This window comes from Lacerta agilis, chromosome 4, assembly GCF_009819535.1.
Source record: "Lacerta agilis isolate rLacAgi1 chromosome 4, rLacAgi1.pri, whole genome shotgun sequence".
Taxonomy (NCBI): domain Eukaryota; kingdom Metazoa; phylum Chordata; class Lepidosauria; order Squamata; family Lacertidae; genus Lacerta; species Lacerta agilis.
Window position 1 is genome coordinate 15,542,354 of NC_046315.1, and position 16,008 is coordinate 15,558,361.

The following is a 16,008-nucleotide window of genomic DNA, read 5'->3' on the forward strand; positions in this document are numbered from 1 at the left end:
TTATATTGTCCTGTGTTGTCCTGTGTTTTTTAGTACCGGTATTTTTAAATTATGTGGAGTGCCTTATTTGAGTTGATATAGCAACCGAGGAATTTCGTTGTTTCCTGCAAGGGGACAATGACAATAAAGATTTATTCTATTCTATTCTATTCTATTCTAAGGTCTTTGTTTGGCAGTTGTGCAGAAGATACGACTTCTCAGGTGGAAAGGCTGCACGCAGCTTCCATAACAGCATTGGGAGTTTCAGCCAGCTGAATGCTCTTGCTGGTTGACAGATACTCAATAGCTGCTTGTTATTCACATGCTAACACCGCCTGAACAGCCCCTTGCTGGCCAATGTTCTTCCAGACCAGCTGCTCACAGTGTGGTTAAGATCCAATCCTGCATTTCTGAGCCATCACAACACACTCATTGAGCCCGAATGAGGAAAGGGTGAACTGAAACCATGAAAAATGAAAAAATGCATCCAAGATTCACACTATCCCACATTAAACAGGCAGTTCCCAAGCCAAAACAAGGCCAGAATTCCATTTATCTTGTATTGCAAAGGGGAGGTGGAAGAACAAAGACCCGCCCTTTTTTGACAGACAGTAAGAGTCTACAGGGACTTTCCTGATGACTCAATCTTGTGGCTTTTATGTTCCTAACAGAAGCTCTTCCTGCACATTCACCTGAGTTCTGTCCCCGCTTCGCAGAAGGGTAATCCAGGGCAGGAGTGGAAAGGCCTTGCAGAACTGGAAAAGTGGGTAAACGTTTTATTGTAAGATGACATATGCTGAAGTGCTCAACAGCACTGAAAAGGCACGATTAGGTTCACAGTTTAAAAGGGGAGTGTTTGAAGCACGTATACAAAACCCAGGTGAGTCTACTGGAAGGGATGCCTTTAATTTCTAATACCACCATAGAAGCACCTGTCCATATGCAACCAGAGAGTCAGATGCATGAACCAGCCAAGAAGGTAGGGGTCTTTATCAAGTGATATCAGGTGAGGCAACCCTGTCAAATGGGTCATTATTATTAATGCTACTCTCCACAAAGGGCAACGATCAGTTGGGAAATACTCGTGTGATTTGCTCTGCACATGCAGCCACACAATGAGCATAAACTTCCCAGCTATGTGCTGCTCCTATTCACCTGAAGGCACCTTTAATGGAAGCCAGTGCCACTTCTGAAGAAGCACTAAGCTAGGCAGATTTGGTCCCAACTTATAAGTCAGTTAGGCATAGAAAAGGACTCTTTCTCCATTACAGCTGTGGCTCCTGTATTAAGAAAATTTCCCCAGGGCCTCACAAGTTGCATATAAACAGAGAATAAAGCAGCAGGATAGTAAAGGACAGCAGAGGAGGACTTATTGTCTCAAAATACCATATATTAAAAAAAGGGTTCCCTATGGTTCAAAAAGAAAGAATTGGTTTTTTCCAGCAGCTAGGTGAAAAGGAGGGTGGCAACCTGCCGCTTTGAACGAAAAGTCATGTCATTTGCTGTTGCTCGATTTGGACAATCAAATGCAGCTGTCTCTTTGCAATGGAGGTATTTAGGTCCCACAGAAACTCCAGCAACTGCCCCTTTAGAAGGTTTTCCATAGGCAAAAACTGCAAGACTTGCTGCGGGGAGTCCGAGTCAAGCAGCACAGCCATGAGCTCCCTCAGCTGCTGCAGGTATTGGAAAACTGGATCTGGAAGACCTTGGTAGCCAGCACAAAGCAGCACAGTGCTGGCCCCTACGAGATGAGATGAGGTTGGGCAAGCAAATGAGATGTGCTGGAAACAACTGTGCAGTATGAAGACTAAGCCAGCAGTGAAGCGCGTAAAACAAGAAAGAATGGGCAGGAGCAAAGCATCTCCTTCCTGAAGCTCTGGGAATGACCGCAAAAGGCACTCCAGGAGCTGCTGCTGGTATTTTGGTTCCCCGTCGTGAAGCAACGAACAGCCGAAAGTTGAGAGTGATGCAGACTCCAAGAGTTTAACTTCCCAGCCAGATGGGCTGTTGGCATCACAAAGCAATGGGAAGCCTACAGCCAAGCACTTTCTTTGGCCAATGCAACCTTCATTTGGAACCTCCATAAGTTCAGACAATTCAGACAATATTAGTGACTCCGTAAGAACATTGCAAGACTGGCACTCTTGCTGTGCCAGGCTTCTGAGGGCGCCAACGCTTGCCCTGCCAATGAAAGATTTCTCAAGAGCTTCATTGAGGCTCTTCAGGACCTCACCATCACAGAAGGGAGAACACTTCACTCTCGGCAACCTCTGCCCCTCCAAGATGTACCATAACTGACACTCCAGGCTGCAAGAAGCCCCTTCCAAGATGCAATTTTTCCCGACGTTACCGAGGAAATGTTCTTCAGCCCATTGATTAAGACAGCCCTTGGCCACTTTTTCCTCCCATGTCAGAGACTCCATAATCTTCCTCTCATTGTACGTGGAAAAGTATTTGTTCCTCTGCCCACACCATTTGGAGTTCATGCTACAGCCCGCACGGGGCTTCTTCACAAGCCAGTTATTTCTGGCGATAGGCTTCATCTGAAACCGCTTCAAGAAGAACTCGACAGCGCAATCCCGTAAAGCGTTCAGCCTCGCCTGCTCCACCTCGCCCATGCGCTCAAAGAGTCGGAGGTTCTCAGCAATGGTCTCGATTTGGTGCCTGTGGAAGAACGAACAGCACTCTTCGTGGACTTTAAGGAAAGATTCCGGAATGGAGTGTTGGGGGAAGAGGGCCTTCTCGACCATTTCCGTCCCAAAGTTCTGCATCATCTTGGACAAGAGCAAGTGAATGGCCTCCCTGCCCAAATAGTGAAGGCAGACCACATACACCTCAGAGTTCCCAGCTTTACTAGTGGCTGGTTTAAACACGTGGACCTCTTCGAAAGAGCAGTTCAGCAGATACAGCAAGTTAACGGAACAATGTTCAAACAGAGTGAACATCTTCAGAACGAAGGAGCCCCCGAGGCCAAGGGTCATTAAAGCAGTGACCATTTCGCAGTAATGCAAAGAGGAAACCAGGGCTTCTTGCTCGCCTGGATTCCCTTGGCAATCAAAGCTCCCGTCGGATGTGACCAGGTGAACGGTGGCCATGTTGCTGATGAACTGCTGAAGTCCCGTAAGATGTTTGAGCGTCATCACATCCCCCGTGTTCTCAGGGCCAAAATACCACCAGGGCAGAGTGTTTGCGATAAGCCTGTCATCCATAATCATCATAAGGGTATCATTTGCTTCATGGTACGGGTTCAAGGTATTAGCTACCCAATTCCAGTCGCAAGGGATGCGGTGAGACTTGAGGTAATGGTTGAGGCTGGCTATGAAGGCGCCAGGAGCCTCACAGAGATGGACAGAGTTGAGTTCCCCATTTTGAAGAGCATCACTTGGGAGGAGTGGGAAGCTGCCCAGGATCTCATGGAATTTGCACCAAGCTTGGGTACACAACTCAGCATTTACGGCTTGCTTGATGTGAGCAATGATCTTCCCTGCTTTGTTGGTGAAGGATGTGTGCTGATGCCACTCATCTAATTTCTTGTCGCTCAGCTGGTTCTTGACTTCATTCAGGGAATCCTTCAAGGAGGCAAGGGAACTGAACTCTTTGTGATCACAGCTAAAAGCCTGGTTAGGCTCTGGCAGCTGCCATTCATTGTTGGGTGGTTTGGTGTACGAGAACTTCTTCCCAAAGAGCTTCTCAATTTCAGCAATGATATGAGAGCCAAACTTGTCAAGGGTTGTGGTTTGCTGAGCGTATGCTGCCGCCTTCTGCTTGTTCATTCTCAGACCGAGGCAAACCCTGGAGAAAAGAGAAAACCAAATGAGGAGGGAAAGGACTCAGGGGAAGACCACCTGCTTTGCATGCAGATGATCCCAGGTTCAATCGCCAGAATCTCCAGGTAGGGCTGTAAAGAAGAAGAAGAAGAAGAGTTTGGATTTGATATCCCGCTTTTCACTACCCGAAGGAGTCTCAAGGCAGCTAACATTCTCCTTTCCCTTCCTCCCCCACAACAAACACTCTGTGAGGTGAGTGGGGCTGAGAAACTTCAGAGAAGTGTGACTAGCCTAAGGTCACCCAGCAGCTGCATGTGGAGGAGCGGAGATGCGAACCCGGTTCACCAGATTACGAGTCTACCACTCTTAACCACTACACCACACTGGCTCTCCTGGCTGTGAATGTCTCCTGTCTGAAATTTAGAGGAGTCACTGTCAGTACGAACCAGGGGTGAGGAATCTTTTTCAGCCCAAGAACCGCATTATTTTCTGGGCAACTTTTGGAGGGCCCCATGGCTGAGGTGGGTGGGACCAGAGGCCGAAGTAAACTTTACCTTTGTACTGTAAGCTGGTTTCTACTCTATCCTCCACCCAATATCAGACAATCAGACAATCTCAGACAAGGAGGCAATATCAGACTTCAAGACCACATTCCAGGCAAAAAACAACAACACAGGGTGTGAAGTGAGCGGTGTGGCATGGGGAAAGCTCTGAGGATCAAACAAAGGTGTGGGGGTGGGGGATGCATTTGGCCCCCAGGCCTGAAGCCCCTCACTCCTGGTATAGACAATGCTGAGCTAAATGGGCATTGTAAAGCAGCTATACGGGAGAGGGTTTTCGAGGGAGGGGGACGTTTAGTAATGGTTGATAAGCTCTGCTGACAGGCCGTTCCGCTGACGTGTGATGGGAGTTGTAGCCCAGTAACTAGAGAGCCAGAAAGACAAAGCAAAGCAACAAAAGGCTCTACCAATATTCCAAATCTGCACCCCAGTTTTGGCAAAACGCCCCCTGCATGATTTCTGTGACAAGCACTCACTACACGACACAATTCCCAAAGGCAACTGAAGTTTTTTTTTTAAGCCACTGAAGCAATAAATCAGGTATGCATCACATACCCAAGGAGTACACGCTTCTTGTAATTCGCACGTTAATTTAGCGACAGCAAAGCATTCGTGTACATTCATTAACGCGGACAAGACCTCGACCCCGCCCCTTCCGCTACAACCATACATTCAAAGAGGATGTCCTTTTGATCTCCAATCAATACCCATGATGAATGAGGGGGGGGCACACCAAACCATTATCCGTGTACAGTAATTAAAAGTATTCACCCCCTACGCTGAAAACCCTCTCCAACAGCTGCGCATGCGTGCTTCCCTTTATGGGTGAGGCCGGGAGAAGGCTCCTTCCATTTCCGCGCAGGCGCACTTCGAGGCTCTAGTCTTTTTCCCTTTCGGGTCCGCACCGAGAAATCGCCTTTTCCGGACCAGCCGCGCACGCGCAGAACGCGTTCCTCCCATCACCCTGTCGCGAGAGCCCGCCCGGCTTCCCGCGCGGCTTGGGCGGTTTCCACCCAGCGGCCAATCGGAGAAGGCGAGGGGGGGGGGAAGGCGGTTTGGGCCGGCGGATGTGACGTTAGCAGCGGCGACCAGAAGCGGAAACTCTTGTGAGGGGGGCGAGTCTGTTCGGAGAGTCCGTTTTAATGAAGAACCTTGCGGGCAGCTTTAAGGCCAACGTAGGTATCGAGGCATAAGCCGCTTTGTGAGGTCTGCCCGAAAAGTAGTATATAAATATTGTAGAGAGATAACAATAAATTGAATAAATAAGCTTTCATGAGCCATAGCCCACTTTTTATCAGATGCATGAAGTGATTATCCGAATGTGTAGGTGCATCTTTACGGCTAGCATAAAAAGAGCAGTTGTGAATCTGCTGAGTGGATTGGCTCAGCTCTTCCTCTCCCCACTTTGGCCCAATATGAATCGGCACATTGTAATCAACTACACGTCTGCTACGTTAGGTGACTAACTTTAGGTACCTGGCAAAGTATGCTGTGACCCATGGAAGCTTGTTGGAGGAATCTGCACAGGAGCAAAGAAGAGGAGATCTCAAAAGCACGTTCAGGAAAATACAGTGAAGCCCAAGTTGTTTGGTGAGAATTCGCCCCTCTCCTTGTACATCTGTTTTGGTGCAGAGATCCTGACTTTGTCTTAAACTGAAGTTCCCTATTACAGTATGTTCAAACCCTGTTTTGTGTCAAATAATCTGCTTATTATCCTGGTTAGTTAACCAACATTATGCTGATTTTTTTTAAAAAAAAATCCTGCCAGTAGCACCTTAGAGACCAACTAAGATTGTTCTTGGTATGAGCTTCCGTTTTTATTTTTTATTTTGTTTTGACTATGGCAGACCAACACGGCTACCTACCTGTAACTGCAACATTCTGCTGGTTTGGGTGCAGCAGGAAATAATGCTTTAAAACAAGCCCTGTGAGGGAGAGGAGTGTGGCAGGGTGTGGGAAGGAATATACCAGCTCAGAATTGCCTTCCAGCTTCATAAACTGGTTTGTGGAATGTACTTCTGAACAAAGCCATTCAATCAAATGCTCCTCAAGAAGAACCGTAGTATTCTAAATGCATTAATACTTAATGTACTGTTTTTAGGGCGCCTTGGAAGTCTTTACTTCTCTTTATTTAAACAGTGGCATATATTGTATCTTGATAAACTTGTTAATTTTTTAAGGTAGCATAAGACTTGTTAATACATGGAAGGAATTCACATTAAATCTTCGTATACTCATCTCCAAGGGAACAGTTTCTTCAACATTTTTCAATATGTGTAGCGTTATTGTGTAATATATGTGAATTAGCTTTTAGAATGCTTCAGATTTGATACAGATGCTAAATGTTAATTTGCTATTCTTTGCCTATTTTGCCCTCACAACGGGCTTCCGGCGGCTGACGCCATTATGGGTGGTCGTGGGTTGCTTCGGCTGCGAAGCACCCAGTTCATCCCGGGGGTCAGGAGCCCTGCAGCCGCATAGCGGGGCTCCGGTTGGGGTGCGGGAAGAGCGTCCCGTGCCCTGGGCTCCCCGGCTGTGCCCGTTGTGGCTCCGAACCCTTCCCCCGCACCCCCTGTAAAGGGGGAGTGGGGGTGAAGGGACTACGGAGCCGGGCTTTAGGGGACATGCCCCAACCGGGATGGAAATGCGGCGGCAAAGCCTGTGATGAGCGTCTAAGTTCTACCTGTCATTAAGGAGCTGATAAGAACCCAGAGGCTGTGAGTAATTGATTGACTCTTTGTATTCCTGGAATGCTCTGGGGGAAAGAAGAAAGGCAGCCCGCCTCCCTCCCTTCGAGTGGTGAAAGAGATTAACCCTTTAAGTGACTGCTGCTACAACAATTACAGAAAGTACTTGGAATTTGAAAACTGAGTCTGTTGAGATCTCCCTTCGGGGGTTAATTGGGGAAAAAATATCTCCGTTTGAAGTTTTGGTCTTTATACTCCGGCTTCGGAGAAATGGCGGCGACTTGGTTTGTCGTGGGAAAAATTGAGACAAAGGAAGGAAGAGACAGGAACTGAAATCTGATACTCACCCTCTCTCTCAAAATGCTGGACTTTGTGATCGCACTGGCATCGAGCTCTGATTTAAGGGATGAGGAAATGCTCACTATTTTGCAGATGGAATTGCTTAATCGGAAACTACAGGTCTTGAGTGGAATTATTCATAAAAAGGATGTACTTTCCACAGAGGAGGCTTTTCAAAAGTTCTACACAATGGAATCAAGCCTTGGCAAAGAGCTGGGAGGGGCGCTTGGAGGATGGTCGGAAATGGCTGGGCGAATGGAAAAGGAACCTGAAACAGGAAAATTTACAATATCCAGACCCCGAGGTGGCAGCTCGGGGGCAAGAGACATGGAATTAAGATTTCTACAAGAAGAAGGAGCAAAAGAATCGCCCAGAATGGAGATGTGGAACGCCCTGAGGCTCGATGCTGGGTTTGATGTGGACGCTGCCTGGATCTGTGGACACTCAGAGGAAGACAATGAGGGACTTGGCTGTGGAGAAAGACAGAAAAGGACAATGGACAGAGGGGGAGTGGGTTGAAGCCTCAAATGTATAATCTGAATGGTCTGCCATGGTATCCGAAATCGGAGTGTGAAGTCTGTTAATCACAAGTTTATTTTAAACAAGTAAGGAGATATTGAATTTTAAGTTATAAGCAGCATGATAAAGGATAGAAGAAATAAGTTTAGCTATAAGAATACTTGGTTAAGATTTAGGTTATAATGCAAAGATTAAGACAATGGTGTTTTTTCTTTTTAAGTAAAGTTAAATTTTTTAGAGAGAAAAGTTGTTAAGAAAATGGTATATTGATTTAAAATCGAAGGTGTATAGGCGGGGGAAGTCAAACGTCAAGATTCAGAACTAGAAATTTTTTTTTGTAAAGTATATAGATAAGAAGAAGAATCCTGACATTATGTGTATATGTATTTGTTTTGGTATTTGTAGGTGTGGGGTTGGGTTTGTGTTATATTATCAAAATGTCAATAAATTCTGTTAAAAAAAAAATATTTTGCCCTCACAACAGCCTCAGTTTGAGAGGGAATAGCTTTTCCAAGGATGCTTGGCTAATAACAATGAGAGAGAAAATATTTGGGGGAACGTATCACTGAAAAACAGCATAGTACCAATGGAGTATATTCTTATATGCTCAATATTGGGAGGGCAGGTGTTACTGTTTTGCAAACTCCCAATTCTGCAGTCATTCACTAGTCGCATTTGACCTCTATCACTCCATAACTCTGCCTCTGAACCAGACAGGGTTCTTTATTATTTATTATGTTGACTTTCCTCACTTCATCTTAAAGGATTCATCACTAATAACTGATTTGCAGCTTATGAGGAATTCAGCTTTGCTGTATGTACATCAGTGTTAGTTGCCTGTAAATACTTGCATACATGTGCCATGAACTGTGATTGGTGGTGTTGTGTAGGGCGTGTGTCATGCTTTCTTGCTTTGCGGCATGAATAAGACAAGGCAAACTGTTCCCACATGTCAAAAAGGAATGGGGCCTTTTGGGTTGTGGTGCCAAGCCTCTGAAATACCCTTTCTCTTTCATCTGGGGGGGACCATGCCTTATGACCTTTGGAAAGAGGTTGAAAACATTGTTCTCCAAAGCTTTTAATGAAACCTAGCACTGTTTCCTACTCTGGCATCGTTTGTTGTTTCTTTTAATTGTTAATTGTTTTAACTGCTCTTACCTTGCTTTTTGTGATTTTATAGTGTTAGTGATTTCACTAAGCATCATGATCAAGAGGCAAAATCAAAATACTTCTATCAGGATTAGGGACCAGCTGCGGCCTTTCAGATGCTATTGGACTGCAACTCCCGTCAGCCCTAATCACCAGGGTCAATGGTTGTGGATAAGGGATTTTTAGACCAGGCTTCCTCAAACTCGACCCTCCGAATTGAGACTACAATTCCCATTATCCCTGACCACTGGTCCTGCTATCTAGGGATCATGGGAGTTGTAGGCCAAAAACATCTGGAGGGCCGAGTTTGAGGAAGCCTGTTCTAGACCAAGAACATTTCGGCAGACTTAGGCTTTTCCTCATTCCTGCTTTAGATCAATAACACAGGGGCGTCGCTAGCCACTGGGCTGCTGGGGGAGGCAAGCCCAGTGGCACCCATGGGGGCGGGGCGTCGCTCCGTGCGCATGACGTCATGACGCATGCGCACGGAACAACGCCTCCGCGCGGGCCAGTTGGCCCGCCCCTCTCCCGCTGCGCTCCGTGAGCGGAGCCGTCCCGGGGAAAGGAGAGGGGTTGGGCCAGCGGGCCTGCCCCTGTTCTTTCGCCCCGGGCTCCGCTCCCTGAGCACAGCGGGCAGGGAGCGGCACGGCGGCGCGTGGGGAGTGATGGGAGGGGCCGCCGCTTGTCACCCCACGTGCCGCCGTTCGTTCCGTCGCCCCGGGAGCAGCAGCACCGCACACACTGTGCGCCGCTGCTGCTCCCACGGTGATGGAGCGAGCAGCGGTGCGTGGGGGTGACTTGCGACGGCCCGTCCCACCACTCCCCACCGGTCACCCAGGGAGGAACAGCGCTGCAGGAACGGGGTGCTCGCTCGGCCGAGCGAGCACCCCGTTCCTGCAGCGCTGCTCCTCCCGGGGTGACGAGCGGCGGCGCGTGGGAGTGGTGGGAGGGGCCACCGTTCATTCCGTCGCCCCGGGAGCAGCAGCACCGCACACACTGTGCGCCGCTGCTGCTCCCACGGTGACGGAGCGAGCGGCGGTGCGTGGGGGTGACTTGCGGCGGCCCCTCCCACCACTCCCCACGCACCACCGGTCACCCCGGGAGGAGCAGCGCTGCAGCGAGCACCCCGTCCGTGCAGCGCTGCTGCTCCCGGGGTGACGGAGGGAGCGGCGGCGCGTGGGAGTGATGGGAGGGGCCGCCGCAAGTCACCCCCACGCGCCAAAATGTTACGCCCACCTAGGGGCGGCCCGCCCCCCCGCCCCCACCCTACGACGCCCCTGCAATAACATACATTTGTTGCAACATTGTGAATTAGCCTTGAGCATGATTTTAAACTGGGTTTCCTGAATCCAATCTTACTGCTGTCCCCAACTATATCTTGATGTTTATTCCAGGGCTGATATAGAATTGGTTCTTTTTCAATAAGGAAATTAAAATTTTAATTAAATTAAGCATACACACCACAAACATGTTGTGCAATCCTATGCTATTTATTTAGAAGTATGTCACCTGGAACTAATCAGGGCTTACTTCCTAGCAAGTTTGTTGAGGATTGCATTATGAGTTCTCTTAAGCTAAGCTCCCTTCACTGTAAACATGTTTAAAGATGCTCTCCCTCCTCCCCAGCTGTGTTTTCTTTGAACTGTTTTCCATGTTATAGAAGATGCTCTGTGAGTTTCTACAGCGTAAGTGACATTTGACTGTTTACCCTTCATAGTATTGGGTGGGCTTTGGAAATGCTGGGGTCTGATGTGGCTGCTCTTCTCAGAATAGCAACATGCCCTTGCCCTAAGGCAGCAAACAGGTTTCTCTTTGCTTTGAAATGTATTATAAGCTACAGCTAATTTTGCATGAATATGATTACCGTAAGTGTTAGTAAGGGCAGGTTAACTGTCAATGTGTGGGGGGTTTTGTCATTTATTTTGGAGCCTTAGGGCAGTAAAACAAAAAAGCTATTTTGCCTCAAGCCACTGAGTTCTGGAGAATCCTCATCGAGTTCTGGAGAATCCTCGATGTATTCATATTTGTCACTTCAATGCAAATGTCTGCTTTTCATATTTTTTTTTTTACATAGTTAAAATTCTTTTTTATTCTTTTACACAATTGGCTAAGGTTAGAGAGCTCCCAAGACAGTCTTGTTTGAACATACCATGGGTAAAAGATGCATTAAGGAAGATCTTAAGGTTTTGCTTGTTGGTTAAACTTTGTGAAATTCCACCCACTGGAGGTCTTATGAACCCTCTGTGGCGCTTTTCTTTTGAAGCAGCTTGTGCGATACACTTTTGCTTTTGAAAAATGTAAGCTGAATCCTGTGCCCATTTATCCACCAGAGTAATTATGTATCTATGTGAATTCTAAAGTATGGAGGGCATATGCTCCAGAGGCAGTGTGACCTTGAGGTGCTTTCATATTGCTTGTTATATTTTCAGCTCTCCAGGAAAGCTTTAGCTCAGTTCTTCAGAACAGTATTTTGATTGCGGTGAGAAATTTGAAAACAAGATGATAGTGTGTCTGAAAAGCATGGTGACAAGTAATCAAACCCCATTCGTTTTACTTTCTCGTCCTTTTATGTTTGTACATACTTCATTACTTTTAAAAGCATTCCATTTGAAAGGGTGGAAGTAGTCTTATTTATACCCTATTCATGAAGTGAATGGGGTGTTGTGCTTGCAGAAAGATGTACGGCTAAAATGTTCAGCATTTGCTTAGATAAGGGATGATTGTATGCCATATTGAAGTGGGCTAAATATGTATTGGGTAAAAAAAAAAGAACTAGAATTTAATTTCATTGATGACTGTAGAGAAATGGCTCAAAACTAATGTTAGTCCAGTCTTACGACTTGCACATTGTTCTTGTTAATTAAAGTCAGGTGGTGCCAATGCCAAATAGTGTCCTCCACTACCCACAAAAAAGTTATTTGGATTGGTTTGGATTGGTAGATGGAGGAAGGCAGGTATGCCTACAGAAGGGTAGCTGATTAATCTCAGTCTCATTTCCTGCCCATGCTGTTGTCTTACCTGTACATAATTATTGTTGCCATGAGAATAAGCTTTTTGGTTCCTGTTGCAGACACCTGTTGATTTTGTGCTTTATCTTCACTAAGTTAGAGTGAAACAAAGTTTATTCCTGTTGTATTTTGTTTTGCTAATGCAGAATAGAACATTACACGTCTGCAAAGATGAAAAGAAAAGTGGCCAAAGCTGTGGGACTTAGACTTAGTCCTAATGAAGAAGCTCAGCTGCTGAAAGAAGAACATGAAAGGAGAAGGAAATTAAGGCTACAGCAGGTGTGTTTTCATTGTTGGGAATGGCCTTCCTTTAGGTCAGGGTTTCCCAAGCTTGGGTCTCCAGACTACAGGTCCCGTCATCTTTGACCACTGGTCCTGCTAGTTGGGGATGATGGGAGTTGTAGTCCAACAACAGCTGGAGACCCAAGCTTGGGAAGCCCTGCATTAGGCAATTGAATCAGCAGGCTTCCACATTTCATTCTGCATGGGAGCGGACCGATTCTGAGTCTGACAAGCTGTAGCATTTGCCCCAACCTGGGAGCTGCAGAGATTGACGGGGATCCTATCTTCAGTTGTATTGCAATTCTTGCCCCCCTCTCTGGTTCCAGGGTTGAGAGAAGAGCTGTCCATTGTGTCACCAAGACACCAGAGCACTTCAGCCACATATACTTTCCCACTTGAGCAAAAAAAGGGTAGAGGGAACTTGACTACAGTGTTGCTGAGGTGTCAGCTACACAAGGTCAAATCAGCTAGGGATGATGGGAGTTGTAGTCCCAAAACCTCTGGAGTGCCAAGTTTGCCTATGCCTGTTCTATTTCCTTGTTGCTGGCCCTCATTTCACAAGTGCCCTATTTGTCAAGAAGCAGATAACTGTCTAGCATGGTAAAGCAAGTGGGTTTAAGTAAGGTGAACAAAGAATTCAAGTAAAATAACAATTTAAAAAGAAGTCTACATTCCTCTACAAAATATAAAATCAACAAATATTTTTTTCCTTCCAGGTTAGAGAGCAGGAGAAGAATATTGCTTTGCAGATAAGGCGAGATGTTAAGCAGAGAAGAGATGAGCAGCTGCATCATTTGGCAGAAGAACTGAAAGCAGAGTGGCAAAGAGCACAAAATGAAAAGATTCAAGCCTTGGAGAAGCTTTATCTGTCAAGCTTAAGAGCTATAGGAGAAGGGCATAGACAGGCAAAGGAAAATGTAGGTAAATTATGGATGTGATACTATAGCAACCAAGACTTTCTGCAAATATCTACTCAACTGAAATTAGAAAAGCTGTATATTTTACTAAGATATATATATATATATATATATATATATATATATATATATATAATCATGTAGTAATAAAACAAGTAGGCAGGTGTTACTTTTTTCTTACATATGTATATGTGAAGGAAGGCATATGGAAATTCAGACTCATGAATTTATGTGTCATACATTTAAACATGCAAATGGAGCAAAACAAGGCAAATAGTTAAATGTTGGGCAGGTGTAAAATGATGGTAGTAGACAGCTGTGCTGCAGGCTTCAGTTTTATTTGTCAAGGGGGGTGGCACTACTTAATCTGTTGATAATTGAAGTATGTTAAATCCTAGGATAAGTGGAGCTGTGAAATGGTGCAACTTGTATATTGAAGAGGCAGCTAATGACAAATGAGTGGATTTGAAATTTATAATTATCATTGGAACCTTCGAAAGCGAATGAATGGAGAAATGGTGTGGAACGCTGATATTTACAAAGATGCTCCCAAACCGAGAATAAACCTTGCCCTTTTATCAGTGCGAAATATTAATGCCATCAACATTTTGATCATTAAACGTCCACTTAAAGTGGAGCAAGTAATTAACATAGCACCATCTATAGAGACAAAGAAAAGGTATTAGAGTAAAATTCCAAAACTTTCAATGGAATTAGAAAATTCCATTTTACTCATAAGTTGATACAGTACCTTTACTCTAGTGGGTCCTGCTTCAATAGCAATGAGTATAGACCCAGTCCTGGTGGAAAGGCAGCCATTAGAGCTAACACTAGCACCACAGCACATTTTGATGGCAAAATTATTCCTTAGATTAAGCCCCTGCAAACATTTTCTATTAAAAGCTGGCACAAAGACAGGTCATGACATCTGCACAAAAGGGAAGTTTACCTGACGTCTTCAATACACTTTTAAGGTGTTTGAATTAAAATGTTGATGTTAATTTGTTTCTATGACAACTGTTCAACGTATACATTTAATTTCAAAGGAACCAGATTTGGAGGCTCTGGCCAAGCTGGCAAAGGAAAGGAAACAAAGAGCAGAAAAGAGGCATAAGGAAGCGCTAAAGGAGCAGAAAAATAAAAAAGAGAAGTTGCTGAGGGAGCAAACAAGGTAAACTGCTTTAATGTCTCAAAGTCACTTGCATGTATGCACACGTAGGGTTGCACCTGGGTTTATGCATTTGAGCTTTCCCTGCACAGCCCAATAGTCTCTCTTGAGTTGGGGTTGCAGCAGAAGCTTGAATTGTTAAGAGGGGAGGGCATGGGGCCGCCTTGCTTTAGCATGTGCCTTTCTGCTTACTTGGGGTACTTTTGACAAAACCTTTCAGTAATTACAGTATTAGGAATTGCATATTCTGAAGAATATTACAGTTGTTTTTTTGGAGGTTTTTTTTTGCATTTCTGGTACATTTCAGCACAAGAAAAACAAAACAAAAAAACCCCAAAAGTAATAGGAAAAAGAAAGTTACATATTACATATTCTATTACATTAAAAAAATGACGATCACTGATGGACTTCCCTTCCTCTCCTTCCATGGTTCCTTTTAACTTCCACTTCCTGAGATACATTGTTTGTGCTGTGCAAAGATACACCTATAGCCCGATCCTATGTATTTTCATTCCGCTTTATGACTTGCTGAATTCTTTTTCCCCCCTCCAATTTTTTTTATTAATTTTTCCAACTGTCTTAAACACTATACAGCTTAACAATATTATTCTCCTATAAATCTATATCTTATCCAAATTAAATTCCCTCCACCCCTCTTCTGGCTTCTTTACATTACTCTTACTTAAGCATGTTCACTATATATACATTCTATAAATGTCTATAATTCCTTAATTTTTTTGTATTATACTTTAAACATACATTCCTTATTATATTACAGCATTACATCTTATGATCTAACCAAATATTTACAATAAACGCTATTTCAGTCCTGTGAGTGTATTTATGTACAGTTTTCTCTCAGTATACCATAAATTTGGACCATTCTTTTTGGAATTTCTCATCGTCCTGCTGTCAGATTCTTCCAGTTAGCCTTGCTATTTCCGCATACTCCAATACTTTCTGCTGCCATTCTTCAATTGTCGGACTTGCTGAATTCATTGAGATTTGCTTGCAAGCAGTTGTGCATAGAATTACTGTCCTAACAGCATTTGATTTCTGTTTTGGTCTAAGGACTACAACAGCTGTGCATTTATTTATTGCATTTATTTTCCCCACCTTTTGTCATAGAGCTCAATTGGTCTACATAGGTCCCCTCTTCCCCATTTTATCCTTGTAACAACCCTGTGAGATAGGTTAGGCTGAGAGTGAGTGACTGGCCCAAAGTCACACAGTGAGCTTCATGGCTGAGTGAGGACTTGAAACCTGGTCTCCACTGGCTCTTGTCTGCAGACTAGCCTTCCCCAACCTGGTGCCCTTCAGATGTTTGTGACTACAACTTCCATAATTTCCATTGGCCATGTTGGTGGGGGTTGTAGCCCAAAACATGTGGTATAGGCCAGCCTATTCCTTTTTGTGGGAATTGGAAGGACAACGTAACAAAGGGAACCAAGTCAAAATAACCTGCAGGGTATTGTGGGAAGTTGCATTCTGCTCTCTGGTTCTCGCCCTTTTTAAAAACACTTGTCACTGAGTTGGATAACAGCCTGCTGCGTGTTAGTTTTATTATCTTTGAAATTCAGTATATAGCCAATTAATAAAAAATATTGATTATGTTTTACTATTTATTATATGC

At 44.8% G+C, this 16,008-nt stretch overlaps 2 protein-coding genes across 2 annotated transcripts in view; one reads left to right on the forward strand and one right to left on the reverse strand.

Annotated features, from left to right (window-relative positions):
- Positions 1-1,401: 1,401 nt before the first annotated feature.
- CMTR2 (cap methyltransferase 2) lies at positions 1,402-5,217 on the reverse strand. The gene is made up of 2 exons (XM_033146125.1): positions 5,078-5,217; positions 1,402-3,771 (listed from the first exon to the last, which is right to left on the reverse strand). The coding sequence occupies exon 2, from the start codon at positions 3,750-3,752 to the stop codon at positions 1,470-1,472; it is 2,283 nt and encodes a 760-aa protein (XP_033002016.1). The 5' UTR covers positions 3,753-3,771; positions 5,078-5,217; the 3' UTR covers positions 1,402-1,469.
- Positions 5,218-5,395: 178 nt separating this feature from the next.
- The window catches only part of CEP295 (centrosomal protein 295), a 43,471-nt gene continuing 32,858 nt past the window's right edge, over positions 5,396-16,008 (forward strand). Inside the window, exons 1-4 of the mRNA XM_033146126.1 lie at positions 5,396-5,481; positions 12,155-12,287; positions 13,007-13,207; positions 14,254-14,378. Coding sequence (XP_033002017.1) covers positions 12,180-12,287; positions 13,007-13,207; positions 14,254-14,378 — 434 coding nt within the window. The 5' untranslated portion in view covers positions 5,396-5,481; positions 12,155-12,179. The remainder of the gene's footprint in view (positions 5,482-12,154; positions 12,288-13,006; positions 13,208-14,253; positions 14,379-16,008) is intronic.

What these genes read in the sequence shown, in the direction of transcription:
- CMTR2 (XM_033146125.1), bottom strand. Translation starts at nt 3,752, where the DNA reads ATGAACAAGCAGAAGGCGGCAGCATACGCTCAGCAAACCACAACCCTT.